The sequence below is a fragment of the Arvicanthis niloticus genome, chromosome 2 (genome assembly GCF_011762505.2).
Source record: "Arvicanthis niloticus isolate mArvNil1 chromosome 2, mArvNil1.pat.X, whole genome shotgun sequence".
Classification (NCBI taxonomy): domain Eukaryota; kingdom Metazoa; phylum Chordata; class Mammalia; order Rodentia; family Muridae; genus Arvicanthis; species Arvicanthis niloticus.
Window position 1 is genome coordinate 47,731,448 of NC_047659.1, and position 26,575 is coordinate 47,758,022.

A 26,575-nucleotide genomic window follows, 5' to 3' on the forward strand; every position below is an offset into this window, starting at 1 on the left:
AGCATTAGATAACACTTTTAACTTTACATGGCTAATTATAACTTTCTGTGTTCAGAAGGAGAAATTGGGCTAAGTAGATGTCACATGATTTTCTTCTTGTTGCGATATTCTTTCCTTCATATAAAGCTGCTTCACTTTTTTTTTTTCTAGTAGAGGAAGTAGAGTAGAGGTAGTGAGTTACAATGAGATGACTAAGTAAGAGGAGAAGGCGGGGAGGAGGAGGATGAGGAGGACGAGGAGAGAAAATGATAGGATAATTCACCTTATGCCTGGGAAGAACTGACAGTTTACTGAGAAAAAAAGTAAAGCTAACAATGTGTCCTTATAGTGCCACTGAAAGTTTGTATTTTCTATTGCTCCCAAAACGAGAATGTGAGCTTTGCCATCTGACTCCATCCTAAGCCCTCTTCTACTTAATACTTGGGCATTTCAAAGGAAAGTACCAGCAGTTGTACATCTTGCAATGTTTAACATTAAGGACTAGAGAGATGACTCGATGGTTAAGAGTACTTACTGTTCCTGTAGAGGACTGGAGTTTAGTTTACAGCTCTGCATGGTGACTCACAACAGCTTACACTTCCAGGGGATCTGACAACCTCTTCTGGGTTTCTTGGGCACTGAGCACTGGGCATGCACATGGTATACAAACACACTTGCAGGAACTCATCCATACTCATAAGACAAAGACATATAATTCTTTATTTTCTGAATAGAAGTTTAATGTTAAACTTCTAGAGTGTCCTTGTAAGACATATATGCTGGAAGAACATTAGGCATTTTCTGTTCCTGAGCACAAACAATCACCTTGTCCTAAAAAGCACTTAGGGCTTTGAGTCTCTGACCTGTGGGACCAGGTTCCATGTCTCGGAAGGATGGCATCCTTTCTCACAAACAGAAAGCTTTCCTGTTTACTGATAGCCTGTAATTGATTTCTGTTTGTTTGTTGCTTGTTTGTTCATAATCTCACAGAGAAGCACAAAGCCCCACTGCATAGGCTTTACAGTTAGAACAGAAGAAAGCGGCTTGCATTAACAAAGTTCTCAGTGGTTAAGATAAGGTGAAAGGGTGACAGCTGAGCTAGCCACTTTACTTAGTCACAGGGGATGTCCCTTGCATGTATGAAGAAGGGTACTGGGAGGTGGCAAAAGCAAGCAAGCATGCAACAAAACCAGACTGTTTCTCTAGACAAGAGTACAGACCACTACCATACTTCCCTTTAAGGGGAGTGGAAGACGTAAGATTTATACATGGTCTCCATGGCATCAGAAAGTGATACAATGTTACGCATGACTTAAGTAGTATATCTGGTGGATTGTGGTGAAGTCATACACCACAGATAAACAGCCCTCCCCAGAGGTAAACAAAACACTTCTTAAATTTAGAAACTTATATGTGACTTGTATTTGTATTTATTGTGTTGACTTCTCTTAGTGTTTTCTACACAAATCAGTGTTTACCAGGTGGCGGGTCTACTGAACCAGTTCATTCACTTTCTCCCCAGTGTATTGTACCCAGAGGACTGCCTACATGCCACTTGGTAGATGGGTGAATTTCTCGTTTTATCCACATCCCAGTAGCTGAGGAACTCCGTTTCTGACCTTGATAAATTCCTTGATAAAACGGTATTTACCAGCAGCGTCCAATATCACCGGAGCCCTCCCATCCTTTAATGTATAAACTGCTTCTCCCTCCATCCCCGTTTATTATCTTGTCTGTAACTAGACGTTGCTGCCAGAATGCAGCCCTTGTAGAAACTAGGCCTTTCCACAGCGGGATCCAACAAATCCACATCAATGTGGCACCACGCAGGTTTGTAAAGAAGCAGGGATGCCTAACATCTCTCCCTGTGACATCTGGAGAAGGACAAGCAAAGACCACGTACATTCACCAGCTGCCACTCAGCATCCAGAGAGTCAATGCACTTCCGCAGCTTTGCAGGTTCCTCTTCTGAAGGTCCATGGGAGTTATCTCCTCCCCACTCTCGCCCTGTTTCTCTTTCCTCTTGAAAGCCAAATTGCCTTCAGTCCTTGGGACCCTTTCATTACCGATTGAACAGGCTGGGGGCTGATTTGTACGATTGCTTCTCCATTTTCCCCCCTGTCACCCCCATAAAGACCAAAGCATGAAAGGTACCTAATGCCACTGTTTGCCACAAGAGACCCGCTTTTAAAATATGACTTTGTTCAGTGATTGTGGTAAGGAAGGCTCAGTTTTAGATGTTCTCAGATGCTCTTTGAGGGCTGGGGACAGATCAAGGGGAGTACCACCATCTGAAGCGAGAGTGGAGAGACGAACCTTCCCAAAGACGCTAGATGGCACAGCGGCCCTGAGACTCAGCCTTGGGAGAAGCCACATTTGTTCCTGTTCTTCCTACAGCTGATACTGAGGTGCTCTGTGAAGGACAGGGGATCACATTTTGATTTGTTTAGGTGGACACAGGTTGGCCAGACTGGCTTTAGTTCCATCTGGCCTTCTGCCTAGTATTTACCTCAACTGTCAATCCTAATGACATGTTGAGGCCCCAGAGGGACAGGGTCCTGGCTCTGAGCAAATCTCTTATTGAGTGTTTTGATCTTTGTGAATTGTGAATAGACTCATTTTTGAAAAAGTAAGTCTCTTCACACCTTGCAGCGCTGACTTCTCTCACCTCAGCAAACCACATGCTGTAAACAGGACCAAAGAGCTCCTGTCAGCCTGAGTCTATTGCCAAATGGCAGCCACAGCCTGCCCGGTCATTTCATTGAACACTTGAGACTGCAGAGTTGTTTTGTTGCAGCTGTTGTTACTGTAGTGTTTTTCTTTTCTTTTTTTTTTTTTTTTTTTCCCATTTATTTGAAAGCTAACTTGTGTTTAGACATTGTTCAGTTTGGTTTCAAAGGGCTCCCACACGTTTCACCACAGTATCTGGTCAGACCCTACAGAAGACTTTATTTACCTGGCTTGGTTCCTGAAGACGGATGTCCAGGGCTGAGGCAAGCTGCCACATGGGTATCTGTACACCGGTGACACCCCCAAGAGACTGTCCTGAAAGCACTTTGGTGGATCTTCACTAGGCTTCTTCCCAGCAGGCTGTGCTTTATGTGGAATCAAAGAGACTGAAACCATACCTCTCCTTCACATTTACTGCCAAAATAAAGAGAATTTCTCCAGCCTGAAACCATTTTGTAACCTTCCTGGGACAACCATTTTCAACTATGTGTCTCTAAAACCATTAGCTCTGATCTACATTTCCAGAGTCCATCAACTACCCTGAGACTCCTTACTGGGCATCATCTCAGAGAATTTCAGAACTGATTTTCTCTCCATGATTAACTCTGCTCATTATGGTAGGTGAAGGCCAGGAGTGGCCCCAGAATCCAGTCGATCTGAGTAGGAGTCAGTTGATGAACCACTGAGACCCACCCCTCACCAAGTTGGGTGCTCATGTAGAGCCTGTTGCCTGGGCCACCAATTATCTCCATAGTGGTGCATCTGTGAGTACCAGGTTCCAGAGCTTGCCAGTCTCATTCTGTCTGGTCTTATCTGCCTTCCACTATCCAAGAACTCTGGCGTCTCCTGCTCTTCTGGTAAAGCTCACTATGGGGTGTGGTGGTAGCATCTTGTAGGCTTACATTTTTTAAAACCTTAATTTTGGTTCATTAAAGGAAGGGAGCCTCAAACTCCCTTCTAGCCCACCACCCACCAGAGATAGGTGGAAAAGGTTAATAGGAAATGGGGGGGTTGTGGACCTATTTAGAATTAGTTCTTTGAAAGCAATTCCAATCTTTATTATCAACAGTTCAGTCTACTACCAAAACAACAAACCATAAATCTGCAGTGGCAGTCTAGTCCACTTGGCAAACACCACACATGGATCAGTAGCAGTGACTTGACCCAGAAGAAACTGCAGGGATCTGCCAATTGGCCTGGGTCCTTGGAAGTGGCAAGAAGCAGCAGGAATAGCACCAGGCGTTCCTTGATACATTTCTCTCTACAAAGTCATAACAAGTGAAGATCCATGAAGAAAACATGACAAACCAATGCAAGATCGTTTTCAGTGGATACCAGTGTCAGTGAAGCCCAATGAAGACCAACAAAGAGTGACAAGGAGAACCAATGCCAGTGTCGTCCACTGTCTGTTGGGTTATATTTATACTCTTTCCAAACATCTCTCAAGTGTCCATTCCAGCAAAATATCACATGGCAGCTTCTAGATGTTCTCAGCAAAACATCCTCTCATAAGACAGTTTCTAGAAAAACATCACATGACACAACTAAGTCTCCAACAAAATCAGAAATTCCCACTTTGGCATCTGCTTGTTTCTTACAGACAAAAACCTTGACCAAAAAAGCTCCTAGCTCAACATTTGCTATTTGGCTGGTCACCTCCATTTAGACCTTTCCCCCACATTTACTTTGATGTAGAGTAACTGGCTGCATGTCATAATTGTATGATTATACATTTTCTATAATTTGAAAAAAAAATCAATTATGTCCATCTAATTTCCTCTATTGAGAATTAAACTACCTGCTTTTATCCATGGAGGATATGTCCCGATGCTCCTTGATTTTGGATGGTACATAATTGTGTGTGTGTGTGTGTGTGTGTGTGTGTGTGTGTGTGTAAATATGTATATATATATACATATATATATGCATATATATTGAGTATTATGTATGTATAATAGGATCTAATATATGTTAGATAGAATAAAATAAAGCAATCAAAATAATTTACTATGAGTTATTTGAAATTTGTAAATTGTTTCCCTCTGGAATTTTTCACCTAAGAATGTTGAACCTTAGTTGGCTAGAGATATGTGAAATTACAGAGAGCAAAACTACAGATAAGGAAGGTCACAGATAAAGGGAAGGCAACTGTCACTATTTGTCATGATGCAAATCAAAATGAAATGTGCTGTGGACACCTGGTGTTACTTAACCTCATTGGGAAGATCACAGAGCATAAACTCCAATTTCCCTCAGGCCACAGAACCAGAGTGCTCTGAGGCTCTGGTGGCTTCACCTCTAAATTCATCATGAGTTTTAAGAACTCCATCCTATGAGCCATAATGAAAACTCATCTGTATAATAATGCCATCCTGCTTTTGTCCCATATTCCCTATATATGCAGTGTGTGTGTGCCTTTCCAAACGTGCCTTTACTTTATTTACAGCAATTGCACTTAGTACTCCCATCTTACAGATGCAGAACTGAGCAGGCAGACTAAGAGGCAGCTAGAAAGTTCATAGATTAGACCTCAGCACCAGTTTCTGTTTCTAATCTAGTGTATGATACCTTTTGACAATGCTTCTCTTGAGAAGAGTTGAGAGTTAGTTAGGAACCAACAAGCAAATAACATTCCTCAGAGAATGCTGCAAATTACCACAGAAACACAGCCTTGCAAGGACAAGGGGTGGTGAACCAAAGCAATTCTTGAGGCAGAAAGAACCATCTTTGGTCAACAGGAGCTGCAGGAAGCCTTGAGGACGTGAAGTGAAGAAACGTGGGGATGGCTGTGGCAGACAACACCCCTCTCAGGAAAAGACTGACAATAAATGATGACATGACTCTAGAAAATTTGGTGGGTGCTAAAGAAATACTGGAAAGATTAAGCTTGGGGTACATGTCAGTTACTGGGAGGAGGGAGTCAGGAAGCACGGAGGTCAAGAAAGAATGGTGTCTGGGGATGAGATAGATCCCAAAGCTACACAGATGAGAGCTGGAGTTTTCTCCAGGGAGAGAAAACTGAGCAGCTCCTTGGTGACAGGTCACACTGTGAGAGACAGACAGGACAGACAGGTAGAGGAAGGGTTTAGGAAAGCAGAAAGTGGGAGACAAGCTATGGGGGGAAGGAGATATCAGGTAGGTTTGTGGCATAGGACACTAAACAAATAAAGAGTGTTTCAAGAGTAGCCTGGTGTCGCCATCTTTACTCTCCCCAGCAGATCCTAAGGCTAATTGGAATGGCTTAGCACTGATGGTATATTTATTGCCTTGAAGACCTGACAGTCCATCATATTCGAAACTCTTGATGAAATGTAATTATTTTTATTGTAGTGAGATTTTTAAATTCTAAAGACAGTATTTAGATTTTAAAATTTTAACGTACTAAATTAGTAATTTAAATAAAAATTTAAAATTCTAGATTTTTAAAATGCATGTGAACCAAGCAATAAAGGTTTCATATTGCCACTCTATAAATGCTCCTGAGTACCCAGACATAGACTCCCCCAACTCCAGTATTGAATCTGTCAAGATTCTAGAATGGACTTACTTGTAAACCTTTATTTTCGAGGTTGTGCCCCCCTACCTTCAGCTCAGTCCACAGCCAGGAGGTAAGGTGATCCAGTAACTTCTTTCGATGTTAGCCAAGTGTCTAGGAGCATCTGTGCTATTTACAGCTGATGTCAAGAAGCAGGAACAGCGGGGCTGCTGCTCTAGCTGGGGAGCTGTAATCCTATTACCTGAGCCTTTTCCCATGGCTGCCTCTCTCACTTGATTGACTTTTAAATCCCAAAGGGTCCTCATCTCAAAATCCCCACGTGTGAGTCAAGTGGTAGATTGGGCACTTGCTAAGAGGGCCTGGCTCCTTTGGCACCCCTGTGGCCCCAGCTTCTCTCCATTGTCTTTTGAGGTCCTGTGCTTTCTAGGTGACACCACTAAGCACTGGATCAGTGTGCTCATGTCCTTCAGTGATGATCCTTAGCGGGAAATGAATGTGGCTGGCATCTCCCAAGCCCTGGATTTGTGTAGTCAGGATTAATAAACAAGCCCTGCTTTGATTCCATGTAATAAAAACACAGTATTCTTTTGTTGTCATAAAGACAGGGTAAAGCTATCTTTATGAAGGCCACATGTAAGTTATGATGTTTTCTTCCTCCAGCTATCTCCAGGGAAGCCCTCCCCTTACCATGTGTGTTAATGTTATTAAATACCATTTAATGACGTTAATAATTCCAAATAAACTTAGATATAAAAGGCAGTTAGGAAGCTATTTAGTCTCCTTATGTTAAAAATGACCCCTTACTCTATACAACAAAGGTATATTACTAACTTTATATAGTACTAAGCTTTGAAATTAAGAAAACTTTACATAAATCTCTAACCCTTCGTGTCAGGGGTAGTCCATGGAACAGAGTTTTAGATATATGGACATACCTCCCTTTCCTTCTCTTAGAAATTCTGGACAGTGTGATTTGTCTCGTTCTCACCTCAAGAACATGGCTCCTTAGGGCTGGGTGAGAAATCATTTGAATCATCTGGAAGGACCATCACGTATAACCTGGTACGGTGATGGCCCCAGTCTTACCTGTTGTTAGGCTAAGAAACTCCAGGAATAAGAATCCATTGTCAAGTTGACCAATCAAGTGTCTCTGGTGCTAAACGAGGCAACTTTTGTCATTATCGATTAGGATGTGATAAAAAGCAGTGTTTCACAATTATCTACAAAGCCCCAGGTAAGTTAACCAATGACCACGTAAAGGGCTCTTCCCACTGAGATGGGAAGGGATGCGAGTCTGTGTACATGCAACTCCTCCCATATCCTTCCCACCAGTGAATACATTCATTTCTAGTCCCCTTAGGGGTTATTATGGCTCAGAGTCTCCCTCAGTCAGTATCTTTTTATATAGAATAAACCCCTCAGCATGTTACTGACTAATGGATGCAGTCTTATATTTGAACCTTGTATAACAATGTGTCATTATTGCCTTTCTTTTTAGCCCTGGCCAGAGGACTGTGGATGACCTAGAGATTATCTACGAGGAGCTCCTTCATATTAAAGCCTTATCCCATCTTTCTACCACAGTAAGTATCTCTTAATCAAGCTGTGGTGCACAGGCATACACAGCACAGGCAAACACAGTACACACAAAAGAAAAATAAATAAAAATCACAGAACAAAAAAAAAAAAATAGTATCTGAGCCTAAGAAATGACTCAGTTTGGGTATAGCAACAAGCCTGATAACCTGAGCCCCATCCCAGTAACATGTATGCAAGTCATTCCACAAGGTAAATAAATATCCCTAAGGGGTCCGTCCGCCTGGTGGGAACTGTTATAAGCTTGTCTAGACAGTAAGTTTGGTATAGACTTTGAGATCCAAGTAGTTTCTGGATGACAGGAACTTGTGTAAGTAAGGTGATAGATAACTTCAAGGTGAGCCTCGAGACTACATCTAACAGGCACCCGTGCAAAACCCAAGTCCCTTCTCCTGTACCTTGTCTTCCCACAGTTTTTCTTTTTCTCCCCTCCCCCAGGTGAAACGGGAGTTAGCAGGTGTTCTCATTTTTGAGTCTCATGCCAAAGGAGGAACTGTGTGTAAGTGAGAACTCTAATGAAGCACTATGCCTGGCCACACCCGCTGCTGTTCAAGGTCAATGCCATACTCTCCCTGTTGGCCCCACTCTGACCCCGCAGGATATCGCTTGGCACTTGTGCTTTTCTAGACTGGTGACTATTCCATCTTGTGTCGGTTAATCTGAAGTTTGGTGGGTATTCTAGCACCACACGTGTAGCGCTTGCCAGTCTGAGTCCTGTGGGCTCTCTACCCCTCTGGCTCAATACAATGTCTAAAACAGGTGGGATGAACGAAGCCTCTACTCTTCCTGCAGGGCTCTGGGTGGGAACTTCCATATAGTGATGTCATTTCCATCTGTGGATTTAGAAAAACTAATCTGGGGCTGAGGGATAGTTGAGATGGCAGAGCACTGGCATAACATGTGTTGAAAGCCTCCCTAGGATCTATGCTGAGCACTGTATAACCCAGTGTGGGGAGGAGGACTGAGAGGATCAACTGGGAGGGCGCTCCGGAGAGGGAAGTAGGAAACTTTAAAGTTCAAGGTCCATCCATGGGTACAGAGCAACTTTGAGTCCCAGTCACAAAAAAAGGTTAATTTTTTTTTAATGAACTAATTTGGCTCCAGAAATCTCCTGTTACAGTTATGTTTAAAGTTTTGTGTTTCTTGGTTTTCTTCACCATGTACCATGGTCTCCAAGCTCAAGAGGAATTTCTCTGCCTCAGATACTCACATAATGTCAGTCTTATGAGGCCTCTCTATAGAATTCACATTCTAGAATTCTAGAACTCTCTAGTCCTTCAGTTCTGTGATCATACCTGGGAGCAAGAAATTCAGACATTAATAGATGCACTCAGCATTGCTGATGCTGGCGTTTCTTGCTAGCATACAAAAATCTTTGCTCAGCAGTTGGGGTTAAGGTCAAGAAATAGTCCCTTGTCTAATCTGTGGCAGAGTCAGAAGACGAGTTATCATGTTAAAGGTTCTCAGGGCTTCTATACGAAACTGAGAGGAACCGCTAGTTATACATGGAACTAAACCAGGGACACACAGAGCACTTTGTTAATCCCAGCAATTAAACAAACTTCCAGGAGACATATTTTGGAAAATTTTGCTCTTTCTTAGGTACGTTGTGATAGTTAAAAATAAACAAGAAATATGAGTTAGAGACGCAAAATGAGCTTTAAACATTCTATCTCAAAAATGTCTTCTTTTTCAGTCATTAAGGACACTATTTCTAACACTGATGCCATTTTTTTTTGCCTTTTCAGTATCACTTTTGTATAATTTTTTATTTTTTGTCTCTTTAATTCTCCTTTATTTAATTCATTTTCATTAGCCTGTTAATTCTTTTCATTCAAATCATTAGTCGTTTTCACTGTACTGTAAAATATTTAAATGGATAGAAACAGATTATTAAAATACTTTATTTATATCCAAATGCCCGTCTGTGCTACAGTTTAAACACTTTCCAAACAATGAAACTGTCCTCCTGCTGTCTCATATTCCTCCCGTTAGCCTGCTCTTCCCTCCTCCTCAACAGTGATTCGTACCCTGAATATGTTGGTTCTTATCCTAACCAATTAAAAACGTATGCATAGGTATATATTTATCAACAAGCAGCAGCACTGATTTGCATGTTTTCAAACTTCACATTGCTGGTCAGATCATTTTTAAAACCTATTTTGCACATCACAATGCTTTGTGAATTGTGGGGGAAACATGCTTTCCATTAAGAAGTGCATTGCTGGTAAATTGATATCCAGTAAGAACCTGTCTCTCAGGGCAAAGCAAATACTACAGTCTCTCATCCTTTTATGTTCTGTAGAGAGACAATAATATTCTACCTGAATTAGTTAGGATTTGCCAGTAATTTTTTTTTGTATTTTATGTATGCATAATTCTGGAGCCTGAAAGTGATGATTTGATAAGCTGTAATTTATATTGATGTGCCTCTATTCTTGTCATAAGTCTCTCCATCTTTTTGTGTCTAGTGTTTAACCAGGGGGAAGAAGGTACCTCCTGGTACATCATTCTGAAAGGATCTGTGAATGTAGTCATTTATGGCAAGGTATAATATATCTATCTATATCTTTTTCTTTTTCAAGCTTTATTATATGCCATTTGCGAGTGTACCTCTAAGTAGTAACAATGTTGCTGCCATTAAATTTACCATGGCGTTGTTACTCCATGTAGAAAAGACATAATTTCATCTTTAATCATAAATTTTCTCAATTATTGCACTCAGAGTCATTCACTGACTATTCTGTGAAAGAAATATGAAACATTTTAATTTGATAGTAATACTGATGCAGTCTGCTTGCCGACACGGTGTTTGGTGGCGGGGGGAGGGGGGGAGGGTAAGGAGGGTGTTTGATCCCTTGTTTTCCCTGACTGTCTTGCTCTCCCCAGGGCGTGGTCTGCACCCTGCACGAGGGAGATGACTTTGGCAAGTTAGCTCTGGTAAATGATGCTCCGAGAGCTGCCTCCATTGTTCTTCGGGAAGATAATTGTCACTTCCTAAGAGTTGACAAGGAAGACTTCAATCGGATTCTGAGGGTGAGTTGAGAGAGGAAACCTCAGTTGAAGGACATCCAATGTTTCCCCTTCTTGAATTAAAATTAAAAAAAATGAGTAGATTGTTCATCTCACAGGAATGTGGCAAATAGATGCTCAAACAAAGGGCCTTTGTTATAAAACAGGCATGCTCCGTGGGCCGGTGTACATCAGCTGTAGACATCAGATATTATGCTGGAGCAGATACCTCACATGCCTGTGCTAGTCCCTATAACTGGACAACAATAGCAGTTGCCTTAGTAAGACAGCTCTAATGTATTTCCCTCTGGTCTCCTACAGATCCTTCTTAATGTCCTTTCTACCCTCTGGTCCAGCAGAGCGGCAGCTTCTCTCTGCACCCTGTCTTCTCTGTGGTCCATTTCCCATCTCTTCCCAAGAGAACCATTCTCATAGCACCACACACTCTGGACTTCCTGAGTGCTTGCTGATAGAAATTAATGCTTGCTGTGGTTATCCCACAAAGCATATTTGTTCAAGGGATTTACCTCAGATCGTTTCAAACTACAGCCATTACAGATATTGGCAAATAGGTGAATGATTTGTCTGGTCGAGGAGCAGCGGGATTGCTCCTGAGGCTGCATTTGGCTGAAGAGCCTCCCTATAGATACTGTTTAAGGTGTCTGTAAGAGTGTGGGATGTTAAGTCCCAGAGACGATCCCTCTGTCCCTGTCCTTCCATGTGAACTTCTCTCTCTACACTGCCTAAAGCTCTGGCCTCTGCCTGAAACACTGCTTACACAATCAGTCACAAAGCAAAGAGAGCCAGAGTTCACACCACTGAGAAGGTTGGACTGTAACTCAGCTGGTGCGAACTTGCCAGCACACCTGAAGCACTGGGTTCAGTCCCTAATACTGTATGAACCAGGCATGGTGGTGCACAGCAGTCATCTCAGACTTAGAAGGTGGGAGCCTGTAGGGTCAGAAGTTCAAGGTCAGCCTCAGCTACACTCAGAGTTTGACACTAGCTTGGGGCATATGAGACCCTGTCAATAATAATGATAATAGTACTTATTAAATTTATACCATTGAATAATATCGGGAGATGTATCATAGGAATTCAATGTCATCCTTACCTGGTTTCATTTAAAGAGACCAAGTATTAAGAAAAAGTAGTAACTTTTTGGAGTTAATAATTTAAAGTATTTTAAGCTAAACTTGACTAACTCTGAAGTTTACACCCATGGGGTTGCCAAAAACAAAAGCATTTGAAAGAGTCCTATTTGAACCATTTTATCACTGACATTTATAAAGCCATTCAAAATAACTGAGAAAGGCTTGGGTCATGCTGGTACCGAATTTACAGGAAGAGAATCATTCAATTTGATTCTGAAAGAACTGTTGCTTGGGGTTGGGGAGATGGCTCAGTGAAGTGTTTGGTGTGTAAACATGAGAACATGATTTCAGATTCCCAGAACTCACCTAAAAAGCTGAGTACAGTGGCAGCGTGCCTCTGTAACCCTGGTGCTGGGACATCGGAGACAGGTGAACCCATGGGGCTTGCTGGCCAGCCATTCTAGTCGAATCAGAGAGCTCCAGGTTGACTTCTAAGAAGAAATAAGGTGGAGATTTGTTGAGGCATAGGCCCCTGGCTTCTGCATGCACGCTCACACAAGAGGAATGCACACAAAGAAACATGGATTTGCATATACCCGCACGTGTCCAGGTCGAAACAAAACAGTTGCTCAATTAGACAGAAGTGCTGCTCCTACAGATCATATAAGAGAAAAGGACTCTGCTGAAGCTCAGTACTGTTTGCCACGGATTTTTAGAAAGAATAAATGCCTCCGTGCCCCGCCCCCATTCTCCGCTCCATGCCCTCCCCCCAGAGAGTTCTCAGAACACCACCAGCACCAGACTCCTCTGGAGTTTTTCTGAGACTATGGTAAAAGCAGTTTTAAAAGCACATGCTTCAAACCTCATCTGGTCCTCCCTCTGACCGTTCCAGCCCTTGACTTTGAAAATGGCTTAATTTGTAGACGCGACAATTAACATCACAAGCACCAAATGAGTTTCTGAAGCATTGGAAATTTCTGTCATTGTCTGAGTGAACGCAGCATCTGTATGTGGTATAATTTGTGTTTGCAGGACGTTGAGGCGAATACAGTCAGACTTAAAGAACATGACCAAGATGTCTTGGTACTGGAGAAGGTCCCAGCAGGGAACAGAGCTTCTAATCAAGGAAACTCACAGCCTCAGCAAAAGTATGTTTGCATCCAACACTGTAATTGCCAGACTATGATTAACCTTTTCACATGGCATCGTTTCTACAATAGCATGTTCTCCTTTTTGTGAAAGATGGGAGTATGTATGACTTTTCTCTCTCTCTATTGACTAATCACACATCTTGTGGTGTATAATGTATCCATTTCTGGCACTGCCTTGAGCTTGGTGCAGGATAGAGACATACTCTGAGAGCATTGTCCTGCTCCAAAGGCCCCTCCCTCCATACTGTTCAGCTATAATAGCCTCAAAGAGAAGACCTTGAGAGAACAATGCCAATAGGCATGCCAGGCAGTGCGGGGCACAGGCCCCAGTGATGAGACTCTGTGGTATTTGAATGTCCCGGGGAGGTTTCTGATAAAGCATTTTCCGTTTGCTATCAGAGTGACTAAGGACATGGATGAGACCCTCATTTTGAGTAGAAAACATGCCATCTCATTGAACTCCTGGGCACTTACTCTTCCCAGTGTCAAATGGAAGTCTTGCTTCACATTTCTCAAGCTTCCTGCTTAAAGGGGTCATTTCCGGAGCACCTGGGCTCGGTTTCAGCTTTTGCAGTAACTTCCTACCTAAGACTGTTGCATGAAATGTACCAACATTTGTGCAGATATGAGACAAGAGACTTAGCAACAAGCCTCTAGGAAATCAGGGCTTGCCGATTTTTAAGTGGGGATTAATTTTCAATCTGTGTTTAAGAAAAGCAGACGAATGTTTGTTTGCTAAAGAAACATCACCAAATAATATGTTGAAAGAGTATTTCCCTTTGTTGCCAAGTAAAGTGGGGCTCCCTCTATCAGCTTGCTCACCAAAACGGATGAGTTCCTATTGTTTCCACTAAAAGCCTATGACTCCTATGTTTTCATCTGGGTAAGTCAACATATTTGAGAAGAAGACAGGAAGAAACATATTATTAAATAAGCACAGTATGCTTTGTAAATTTTCTCTAATCCTTATAGCAACCCTGTTTAAGGGATGGAGGCATTTTGCTGACAAGTAGCTTGCTCAAGGATGCAAAACTCCCAGTGGCTCTAAACCCTTCAGTACAGTTCTTCAGGTTGTGGCAACCCTAACTGTGAAATTATTTTTGTTGCTACTTCACAACTATAATTTTGCTTCCGGCATGAATCTTAATGTAAATACCTGATATCTGACCCCTGTGAAAGAGCTGATGACCCCTGAAGGGGTCATGACCCACAGGTTGAGAATCACTGCCTTAAAGGGAAGTTCAGCTTGACTGCCGTCCACACCTCTGCTCCCCCTTCTTCCTGGCTTATCAAACCAGAGTAGCACGCTGCATGGGTTTCAAACTGCTCATAGAGTGGGGGATGCATCAGAATGTGTCCACATGTCTCACCCCTATGGTTATTGCTTACACAATACAGAATAGCAACTATTTATGTCACATCTACTATCAGTAAGGATGGGGCACTATCAACAATCTGGCTGCAGATCAAAGTATGTGGAAAGATGTATACTATGCTGTTTTGGATGAGCGGCTTGAGCAGCTGCATGTCTGAGTATCAGTGTGCATGCCAGTACCAAATTTACAGAGAGACGACTGCAGGTAAACACCACATCTTCAACACCACATGGTAAATGCTGCAAACCAATGCATTTCAAAGCGGGTGGCATTATAAATAACCATGTTTAAAAAAATCAGTTCTTTCACTCACAAAACTCTGAACTTACCACCCAGATTTCATTATTTATTAGTAATGCTTGCTTTTATCTATTTCTTTTGTACCAGGGATTGAGCCCAGAGCCTTATAGGTGTAGGCAAGTGTTCTTCTGCTGAGCTGTGCTCCCCATTATATGACCTTTGTTTGTTGTTTGTTTGTTTGTTTGTTTGGGGCAGCTGTCCTTGTAGCCTGCCGAGGAGGATGGCAAGGATAACTTTTTGTGTGTGAGGGTTTACTCTACTTCCAAGATTTATTATAACTAGGTGGTTTTGCGGATGAGTATGTTCTCAGTACGATCTCATGTCTCAGGAAAACTGTGGTATCCGGAAAGGCAAATCTGGATAGTTCTCCTTAACTTTAAAATATTTGATCAAGAGATGCCCTGGACTTCCCTTCACCTCTTTCATACAAGAGGGAGGAATCAAAAACCTGTGTTATGTGTAAGTCTTTAGTTCAAGGTGCCTTCCCCCCTTACGAATTCAGTGGAATGAAAAGTCAAACCAAAGGTGATATAAGAGAAGACACTGCGTGTCTGATGTTTATTTTAGTACTGTATTGGTTTTCTATTGGTTTCCTGCCCTCCGGTCTAAATTTTCTTATATAATTCAAAGGTAATATACCCGTGCACATTTGTAGCAAGCTATTTGTATAATGCACTGGGCACAAAGCAATACAAGACAAAGTCATCTTTCAAAAGAATTAAAGGCTTCTCTCAAGGAGTCATTTTCCCAGACTGACTGGAGCTAAAAAAGAGGAATCCTGTAGGTAAATTTTACGGTTAATGTTCTCATCAATTTCAAGAATATACCAATAATGATTAGTTGTGGGCTGTCTGTCTCTGTCTCTGCAGAAGTCGTTCTTTTCAAACTCAGAGACCATCATGTTGGTAGCAATAATGTTATTTTTCCGATATACTTTTCCCCCTTGAGAAATCCAGGTTAGTTTATGTGTATATATGAAGCTTGAGAAACTGCCTGACTCCGCCCAAGCCACTGAACAATGAATGTGGCATCGATGCTGATACTAAGTCAGTGGTTTTGATGGTGGATTTACTGTGATACCCGCTTTGGGAGATGTCTTGGTCACTGGGTTGTGAGAATTTCGTAATTTGAAATGGCTGTCCTGTTCATGTTGGGACCATGCCCTGTTCCTTAGACTGGCTTTCCTGCTAAAGTATTCCCAGCTTGTTCACAGGAAGATCAGCTTTTCCGTTCCTCTGCCCCTGGCCCTTGCCTTGGCTTTTCTTTCTTCTCTCACAAGTTTAAGACAACCTGCTGGCTGTGGCCAACTAGGGTGACTTTTGACTAGAACTGGAGTAGCTTCTGCTGGCTGTAAACTGACAAAGGTTGTACCATCTGGTCTCAATCACTTTTAACTCTCACATAATAAGGGCTCAAGTCGTAGACACCTGCCTGTTTCTGGCATGAGGTAAAGCCAGAATCTGATGTTTTGGGCAAAACTAGGGCCATCCAGAGGTTTCTATGTCCTTTTTTCCTCTTCAGTCCTCTGCCCTAACTCCTGAGTTCTATGGCACTATAGGCTAGGTAAGGAAACCACAGAGCTGAACCACTAGAGGGAGTCAGGTACCAAGGAAAGATCCTGTGGGGTGTGACTGGCCAGACAGGCAAAGCCTAAAAGAAGACACTTGCTCCCTGTTGAGGTGGCAGCTTGTGTGGCCGGCCTGTAAGTTTTTTGTCTATGTGATCAGGCTGGACACCCTACCTAAGGGGAATCCAGACAAGGAGAGCCGAAAGCATAAACACAAAATGCTTCAGAATTAAAGTTCTGACAAACACATCACCTGTGGGCCCAGCTACCCCGACAACACATGAAGAAATGGACTCATTCAGGGGTCAGTTAAGGAATGCATTTATTCTCTTATTTACATAAAAATTGCTTTCAAAGCCTCCTTGAAGAGGAAGATTTTTAATTACATGGTAAATTTTCTGTTCAAAATGGGCTGTTGACAGCCAAACCTGGTCTCCTCTACACCTGGAGCATCTTGCTACACAGGTGAACAAACTCAACCAACCAACCAAACAAATAAACAAACAAGCCAACAAACCAACAAACCACACAGTTTTATTCTCTAACACGTACCAGTTTCTCCACCTGCAGAGGAGAGGTAATATTAACTAGCAAGAGTAAGTAAACAAAGTGCCTCATTCAGCACCCACTTCATTGTTGGGGGGGGGGGGGATAGTGAACACCAGAAAGGTGTAGAACGTTCCTCCCGCACCCCGTTTCCTGATTTACGTGGCCATACACTCCTCGGGAATCGTGTTCTTATATAGGAACTGTGCCTCAGTGGGAGAGCCCTTGCCTGGCATGCACACGGCCCCGAGTTCGACTTCCAGGACTGCCACACTTGCACTGTTCCCATGTCCTAGGGGTCATATGCCATCACTTCCCATCCATCTCTCAGGCAGTAGGTAAGACCTGCTGATGAGGGGCTCTTGCCATCTCTACACACCTCCTCCACAGGCTCAAAGCAGGCAAGAAAAGCACATAGGTAAGGGGTGAAGGAAGCTGGGTTCTCTCTGAGCTCGATTCTGTCTCTGCTTCCTGACATGAGAGAATGTTCTCGCATTATTATACTCCCTCCCATCATCCCGCCAAGCAGGAAGGCAGGGTCTGAGTTCTATTGGTACCTACATCCTCTTCATGTATTCTACCTGTCTACAGCAAGCATTTACAGCTTCCTGCTGTCTTCACTCTGACTTTAACTCACATTCAATCTCAAAAGTCAACTTGCTCTCGTTGATTAGAGGGTACTCTGAATAGATCCCTCAAAATAATGACTAATGCAGCCCCCTAAAATAATTTGTATTTGCCATCGAATAAGTTACACATAGATTTCTGTTTCTGATCTACCTCCTGTTTCGTGAGGCTCCCTGGGTTGGTTTGCTCGCTGGTACTCAGGGCTTTTGGTTTCTTTTGCTTTGTTGTTTTTAGCTGATTTCCAAAGCAGGAAGCAGTGTGTAGTTGGAAAGGAGGAGCATTCCAGATATCAGCATGGAAACCCATTTCCTATGAGTGACCCATGTCTGAAGAAGCCAGTCCACTGTCATTTCTCCCATCCCTTCTCTCCCTGCCCTGCCCTGCCTCAGGTTTATATACAACTTTTCATTCTCCCTTAGAATAAGACTGACAGGCCTCAGCTTCAGCAGTGGGATCTGCTTTCTCAGCTGCTCCTTTAGTTCTATGTAGGGGGCGGGGGCGGGCAGAACATTTCTAGTAACTGCTTCTATTGTTTTTCTACTGCCTTCTTGTGTGCTGAGGCAAGGTACGTGGTCTCTCTCACCACAAAGAAATTACTAGTCACAAGTAGTCCGTATGTCTTCCCAGGATCTCCATTTTCAAATACATATACAATGGTAATTTGTTTCTCCCAATGTGTGCTCACTTTTGTAAAAAAAAACTAATGGTCTTTTTCACTTCTTGCCCAGGTATACTGTGATGTCCGGAACACCTGAAAAGATTTTAGAGCATTTTCTAGAAACAATACGCCTTGAGCCATCTTTGAATGAAGCAACAGGTATGAACAAAGAAGGGTTCTGGGGATCCACTGAACCCATGGGTAGACATGTGAGAGAGAAATCCGGATTGACTCCCAGTGAACCCTGCCAAGGCAACCCCGGAGGGTGCCATGTGCATTCGGTTTTAAAGAGTCTCCAGGTGTCACAGAGACCATCCTTTCCCTAGCCATGATGGAGTTTCATTCAAGCATATTCGCCTTGCATAAACATCTGTTTTAATGCCATTCAATCCTCACACACAAAAGCATCTGTTAGGTCACCCTTTAAACCCAGTGTCTTCCCATAGAGCATTTGAAGCTGGCCACATCAAGAATAATTGGTTCTCTCTGTGGTTATGGAGTTTCATTCCAGAGTGAACTAAATGCCACCTGTATCGGCTTACAGCCAGCTGCTCTAACAGAACAAACGCTCAGACAATGGCACCCGATTGGTGATGATAGTAGGTTGATTTCCTTATGAGGTCTGTGATAGACAGTCTGCTCCATGCCTTGCTCTTGTCTCCTGGTGTCTATTGGCAATCTTCAGTGTTGCTTCTGTGTGTCACTCCATGTCATGTTGACAAGGCCTTCACCTTGTGAGTCTTCACATGCTCTTCCCTCTGTGCATAACTGTCTCTGTGACAAGGGCCCATTTTTAAACGACAACAGTCATTGGTTAGAGTCAACATTAGTGAGTCACCTTAATTTGTGTCTTAAAAGACCCTGTTTCCGTATAGTGTCACCCTTGGAAGTACAGGGGATTAGTCCTACAACATATCTTTTATGAATAAAGTTCAACACATAAGCTTTCTTATAATGGGCAGGCCTTGCTGTTAAGACACAAAATTGAAGATTAAAAAACAAATCTCACGAGCAAGCTGTATCTAGGGTCGCATCATCTGCACATTGTGGACGCATTGGAAGAACAGCCCACAGGCAACTTTTTCTTAGTGCTTTCCTGTGATTCTGGGGATCGCAGCCAGGGCCTCGGGGATGCTAGGCAAGTGTTGTGCCGGAGTTACATTTCCAGTTCAGGCATCCAATTTAAAAGAAAAATCCTATGCCTGTCTCTCTGAATAACATCATGGGTTAATGCTTTAAGCACAGTGACCTCCACGGGGGAACATTTCTCACTATAAGAAACTCACAGATTTATCTGAGAAACTTAGTGGTAGGTCAAAATCTATTTAACAACTGATTTTGGCAATCTACCCAGGATGAAGATACCATTATTATATAATTCTTATAAGTATGTTGCCACTGACTTCTTAATCTCTCCCAGTGCCTTATGCTATGAATTGATTATCTGAGGTTTTGCAAAGCATCAAACAAACTGGAAACAGTTGACATAGAGCCAAGCTCCCAGGCTTGGAGTCTGCTCTTCTCAGAGAAGGATTTGTTAATCGGTCCAGGAAGGTGCTAAAATGGATGCCTTGTGTAAGGTGATGTAAACAGACCACCCTCTCTCTCTCTGGAAACTCATAATGTGCTAGAAGACATGAGGGAAATTACAAATAACTTGAATTTAAGGCAGCATGGGCTCAGTGCTTCAGGGGCACTGACCAAGAAGACTCAGGAAAATGTCATGGAGAGTTTAGTCTAGAAAGTGTCCCTGAAAAAAAAAACTTGTGACCAGTAACTAGAGCTGGGACAATGCTTTCTGTGGCAAGAGACACAATTAGTAGTAGCATAGAAACAAGCAGTCCGGGCTCTATGTCATGTGCATGCATGGACTAGGAAGCTATAAACTAAGATTTTGGAGTACAGATTTTCCAGGGTCTTAATTCCAAAACCAGGTACTATGGAATAGCTGGAAATATCTGAGCAAAGAGGAGAAAAGCTTTACTACATGCAACAGCTGGAGAATTTTTAAAAAGGGAGGAAGCGCCTCTGTATTTAGGTAGGAGAGGATTGCTTCTGATAGGCATTTGAAGCCTCCAACACACACACACACACACACACACACACACACACACACACACACACACACACACGGTAGCTCAAGATAAAATATTTGCCTACTGTTCATAAGGTCTCAGCCCAGAAAAAATCATGATGTGTGGTTAAAGTACCATTCATACGAGGCTGTCTTTTTATATGCTTTACTTTTGTTCATTGTCCTAAGAAATTGAATTTTGATCTCAAGCTCTGTCCACATCATTAATTTGAGATGAAGGCACACACACACACACACACACACACACACACACAGGAACACACCCAAACTAACACTTAAGAACAAATGAATAGATACTCTTGCTGTCCTAGAGACTATCACAAGAATGTAATTTCTTCTCTTTTTATCCTTCCAGATTCGGTTTTAAATGACTTTGTTATGATGCACTGTGTTTTTATGCCAAATACCCAGCTTTGCCCTGCCCTTGTGGCCCAATATCCTTTTGTCATGCATGGTAAGCCTCTACTCTTGGGAACACCCCACATGAGTATGGCCATTGCTTTATTCCATCTCCAGGTGGTAAGTAATGGCTCAGGCAGTGCTGTCATTTTTAGTCTTATTGGACTGAAACGCTAGCATTTGCCTTGGTGTAGACAGACATCTGTCTTTTCTTGCCTATGGGTTTTTACTAACTGTATGAAGTACAATCCAGTTTACCTCAGTGTCTTAGTTCATTTTCCCATTGCTGTAGCAGAACCCCCAACACTGGGATATATATATATATATATATATATATATATATATATATATATGTGTGTGTGTGTGTGTGTGTGTGTGTGTGTGTGTGTGTGTGTGTGTGTGTATACATATATATAATAAGTTGATTCAGTTCATGGTTCTGAAGGATGGAAAGTCTTGGGACCAGGCAGCTGCGTCTGTCAAGGGCTTTGCACTGTGTCATTAAATAACAAAAACAGAAAGGTAGGCAGGCGCTTGCTAACAATCTCAGAGAGTAAGAAACCACAAGCTCCCTCAGGTACTAGCCCTGCCCCTCAGAGAAAGACACTTATCTACCCTTGAGATCAGCGCTTTTATGACTAATTCCCCTCTTAAAGATCCTTCCACTTCTTAAAAGCTTAAAGTGTCAGTCAGATTTCAACCGAGTGTCAGAGAGGACAAACCACATCACACCACCCACTTAGAAAGGTGAGGCTCACATTCATTGTTTTCATTACATTGTCTTAAGACAAAGATACAATACTTGGAATTCTAAGGACAGTCCACTAGACAGATCAAAGACTATGTTTGGTTTATGGCAACTTTTCAGTAATGGTGTGAATGGACTGATAGGTCAGTAATGGTGTGAATGGTATCGTAAGCATTCGAAATGTTAAACTGAATAAAAGAAGTGAATTTTGTGAATGAGTTTTACCTCAGTTTTGGAGAAGACATGAAAGTGTATTTGCCTACCTGCTTTATTTCTAGAGCCCCAAAAACTTAGACCCCAAAAACACTTTGCCCTTTTTGAGCAGTTAAATCTATTCACAGAGATTGTCTCTTTCTTTCTTTCTTTCTTTCTTTCTTTCTTTCTTTCTTTCTTTCTTTCTTTCTTTCTTTCTTTCTTTCTTTTGAGCGACCCAATCAATGTCGCCATGTTTTCCTTTTTCAAAATTATAATTGTCCCTGCCTCCTCCTCATTTTCTTGCTCACCCATAATTCTCTTTGAAGGCAACAGAACATGTGAGAATAGGAGGTTTGAGTTGAATGCATTATTCAGAGGAAGCTGCAAGAGTAAGATTTGAGTGTTTATTTGCCTGGAAACTATATTTCCAAGTGATAGGAGCTTAATGAGTCTTACCTATATTATGTATTCTTCCTGGCTCGTCGTCAGTTTTCTCAAGTAAAATTAACATATTCAGGATCTCTTCACTCTATACATGCTAATCATGAGACCTTTGAAATTTGTTGGAAGAAAAAGAAAAACCACTACTGAAATGCCACTTATTTTTTCTCAGCAGTTAGCACGGCAGTAAGCCTAAAGCAGGCGGGACCAAGAGAAAACGAGAATTTGAGTGGCCCAGTCCCCATCTTTTATAACGTAAAGCCCCGCACGTAGCTTGTGCTCTTCTCTTCATTTTATCAGCTTCTCCCCTTTAAGAAGGACTAAGAGCATTCATGCTGCTGGCTTGTTTTAAAAATGGCAGCTCTGGACAGAAGGGTCAGAGAAGAGCTGGGGTGGAAGTGATGGTGGGGAAGATAGAAAGCCAACAACACTGGCAGTCCATGGGAGACCTGCATATCCTGTGTCAGTTCCTTCTCAGTAGAGGCAGGGAAGTCCGGGTGACTTGATGGAATTGACACCACCCGGTATCTCTAGACTCCTTCCTTCCCACCTGGCTCTGTGAGGACTTAGATTCTCTTCTGCATTCTAGTTTGAATCAGTCCTCTGAGTCTCAGACATTCTTCTAAGAGCTTTGAGCTATGCCATCATCTTGTCCTCAGGAGATTCTGTTGAGTTAGCCTTAGTTTTGCTTTGCAAAGATGGACCTTAAAGCCCTCCCCAAACATCGAGTAGCATTCCTAATGCATCCAATGCAGTGGCAGGGTCATCTGGAAATTTATCACTTGTTCTCTTTATAATTAATTTCTCTAAAAGCTTATTTAAATTTTTAATGATTATTCTATAACCTTTAATTACAGTTTAAAAACATTTCTCGACAATGCATTGTCAAGGCCTTGAGGTACAACCAAAGAGCCTTGCTAAAACCAAACAAAATGCCTCATAGGACTTCCACTTATACCAAATCTACTCAGGGATTTTCCTAATGCGTTCTTTAGAAGAAGGATGAGGAGAAAGAAAGGGGGGAGAAGGAATAGGGTATAGGAAAAGGAAGAGGGGAGGAGAGGAAGAGGGGAAGAAGAGAAAGAGGAAGAAGAGGATGGGGAGGAGGAGGAGGTGGTGATGGTGGTGGTGGTGGTGGTGGTGGTGGTGGTGGTGGTGGTGGTGATGGTGGTGGTGGTGGTGGTGGTGGTAGGGACCTTATCAGTTTTAATAGTTTCCAGAATGTGTAAGGCACTTAGGACGTCTCATTTGCATATTTACCTTGAGAACCCAGGGATGTCCCAACAAACTGATGAAGGCTTTAGCTTGCAGATCAGCCTGTGAGACTCTGGGCCATGGAATATTCTTGCCGCCACTGCTCACTCTTTGCTAGTTCAGTGCCCACTAAATTAACACTGGAGTTGCAACATGCTGATCTTGTGTGACTTAATTGTCCTTGATTTAATTTGCATGGCTGCACAAGGCTAGTGGCCGCCACATTGGGCTGCAGAAGCTTAGTCCTTACGCTTTAGGAGCACAAGATTCAAATGAGAAGTGTTCTGTGACAGCTAGAGATAATGTCCCAGAACATGGCAGAGCTGTTTCTGCCACAAGTAAGAAAAGGGGCAGGGCTCTATCCTCAAGGTCGTATATGTGCAAGTTTCAGTTTCAGTTTCAGCCTTCCTCTCCTCTCAAGGAGATAGCGTGGATAGGGCCCATAGGTAACCAGCTTTTGCAGTCACAGGTAATGTAAACCAGCAGTGACTTAAAGAATAAAGATATGCATCAGAAGGGAATGGCCAGCTTGGCAAACTGGGGGATCCCAGTGATCTCAGACCTTAGGAAGGGCCCTGAGCAGGCAGATACTTAAGGCCTTACTGATGAGACAGATGCACACAAACCTTCTGGCCCTTGCCTCTTTCCCAAATCCTTGGCAATGGGGGCCTACTTGACCTTGTACATTTCCTGTACAGGTTTACAGAGGCAGCTTGACAAGACAGAGAGAAATAGCTGGTGACCTGACAAAACTACATGTATGTATGCATGTATGTATGTATGTGTATGTATGTATTGCATATATTTATATGTATGCACATGTGCAAGTATGCATATATGCCTATGTTTATTGCACCCCATAAGCAGCAGGGATATTGAATATGCAGCCAGACAAGTCGGTTGACTCCCATGTTAAGAACACAGGGCATAAGAATGCTAAAGTACTTAAGCACATTTTGTGTCTTGGTGGGTTTTAATAAAGTGCAGAGTGTTATCAAAGTACTTGACATTTCTGACTTTCCATAGCAGCCCTTAAAAAAGAGCAGTCAGTATTTTTTCACTGTTCTTTTTCCAAATCAATAAACTAGGATAATGAGAAATTATGATTTTCTCAGAGGAAGGTAATTACCAGCACAGAAAGGATCCAAGCCCAGAACCACTGACACCTATTTCTGTTCTTAATCCACATTGTGTGTCTCAACCAGTTTTTCTTCTAGCCTGGAAAACGTGGTAGAACTCAGTTTAACATTAATATATCTGCCCTTTTATGTGCTAATGAGAGAGACTCTATTCACTAGATCCACTTTGGACATGATCTGACCTGATGAATACAAGCTCTTCATAATGAGTCTTGAAATTATATTTGTTCACTTCCTATACTTTTCATCCCCAGCTCTTTAAATCTTTTTTTTAAATCTATATTTAAAATTCAGTTCAATTTTCCTTTAGTTTAAAAAGAAAATTAAAGCTGCCAGCATATAAAAACCTTATTCCCCAGATATAACTATGGCTAACATTTTGGTATGTATTCTTGTCATCCTTTTTTTTAACACATGTAGATACATACTTTTTAAAAATTCTCATTTCCTTCCTCACTGTGTATGTGTGTGTGTGTGCCATGCATGTGTCTACGTGCATCTGTATGTACATATGTGTACAGGTGTGTGTGTGTGTGCACATGAATGCATGTGGAAGCCAGGAGTTAAACCTTGGGTGCTGTTCCTCAGGAACCTTTCATCTTGGCTTTTGAAACAGGGTGTCTCACTAGGACACTGGACTAGCTCATTAGGCCAGGCTGGCTGGCCTGTGAGCCCCAGAGAGCTACCCATGCTTTCCCTCTCAGCACTGAGTTTACAACCACACATCACCATGCCTGGCTTTTTAAGGTGGATGCTGGGTATCCAAGACAAGCCGTCGTGCTTGTACAGTAAGCATCGTATCAGCTCAGCCATCTGCCCAGTTGTAAATGCAAGACCCGGACCGTGCATCATTCTGTATGCTTTTCCACTAACAGGGTTTTATGAACATCTTTCTGTGCCATTGAATATTTTTCTACCATTTTTAAAAAATATAAATAGTGTTGTCATTTTCACAATACTTTCCCCACAAAACTTTTCAACTGACCAAAAAAAGAGAAAGAAAAAAATCATACCACTGTTAATAGTTATATGAAAAACCTGCCAGCATTTGGGAGTGGGGTGGGGAGAGGGTCCAGAACATTTCGTTTTCAGTGCTTGGGAGTTCATGTTTTTAAGCATGAACATCTTCATTTCCTGCTTTGTGATTAAATTCTACTATAGTCTCCCATTCAGTAGGTGGCCACTGAGTTAGCACAGTTTGGAACTTTGATAACTGGCTCCTCAGTGCTGAGTGCTTGCTGGTTGTTTATTCTCCCAATACCCATTTCCTCAAATGTGAGGCCAAAAGAAATGGGGTACCACTTATTTCAAGACATATAAGAGAAAAGTAGGCCTTGGAGGACCAAGTAAACAGAGAAGTCTGTGTAGACTGGTAGGAGAGTGTGTTAAGGAACACAGTTGTTGTCTGTAGTCCATGTTGCAGCTGATTCCCCAGTATACAAGCCATCATAGGAGGCCAGTCTGGTCATACTGATTGCTTAGCTGCCCTCACAAACAATCTCAAGGCCCCCATTAGACTGGGCCAGAGAAAATTCAAAGAGAGGCTTTCTGGGCTTCTGGGGGAAACACATTTGAAACATTTAAAACAGAATGTACAAAGCATGGAACCCCAATTACTAGAACCAGGCATCTGGGATTATACAGGAAGTAAAGAACTATAGGATAGCCCTGAATGAGTCGGCAGTCACAAAAATGGGGTCTGTGGTGGCACTGACAGCATTTGGACCAGTTAAGGACTTACCCTGCCAATAGGTTTTTATGTCAGTGAATACCGGTCTTTCTTATTTAGGACAGATTCTGATGGAAGCTAAAAGGATCCTAAGTGATAAATGGTTTATATTTAAACATACAGAAATTTAAATGCAGCAGTAATTTTGGTTGAATATTTTCTATTAGCATACTAATTTTCTTTGGCTGAGTATCAGGACAAATTTTATGCTTTTGACATGGAAGTAATTTATTTAGTTTCTGAATTAAGAGGAAAAAATGGAATATAGATTTGCTTCTAAGTTCTAGCTAAAACTGTCTTTTATGTATTTTGATCCTATATAGAAACAAATATAACAGGGTCTCATTCTGAGAAGACAGTATCTTCATCATTTATAGCCCTGTGAAACTGACCTGGAAATATTGTCATTATGAATTGGCTAGGGATCTCAATAGGAATGCATA

The 26,575-nt window shown here is 42.2% G+C and overlaps 1 protein-coding gene across 4 annotated transcripts in view; it reads left to right on the forward strand.

Moving 5' to 3' along the window:
• The window catches only part of Rapgef4 (Rap guanine nucleotide exchange factor 4), a 285,813-nt gene that overhangs the window by 218,058 nt on the left and 41,180 nt on the right, over positions 1-26,575 (forward strand). For all 4 annotated transcript variants that reach the window (XM_034494585.2, XM_034494587.2, XM_034494588.2 and 1 more), the window contains 7 exons: positions 7,704-7,788; positions 8,240-8,300; positions 10,273-10,349; positions 10,691-10,837; positions 12,940-13,055; positions 18,203-18,291; positions 20,583-20,661. In XM_034494585.2, the coding sequence (XP_034350476.1) occupies positions 7,704-7,788; positions 8,240-8,300; positions 10,273-10,349; positions 10,691-10,837; positions 12,940-13,055; positions 18,203-18,291; positions 20,583-20,661 (654 nt within the window). The remainder of the gene's footprint in view (positions 1-7,703; positions 7,789-8,239; positions 8,301-10,272; positions 10,350-10,690; positions 10,838-12,939; positions 13,056-18,202; positions 18,292-20,582; positions 20,662-26,575) is intronic.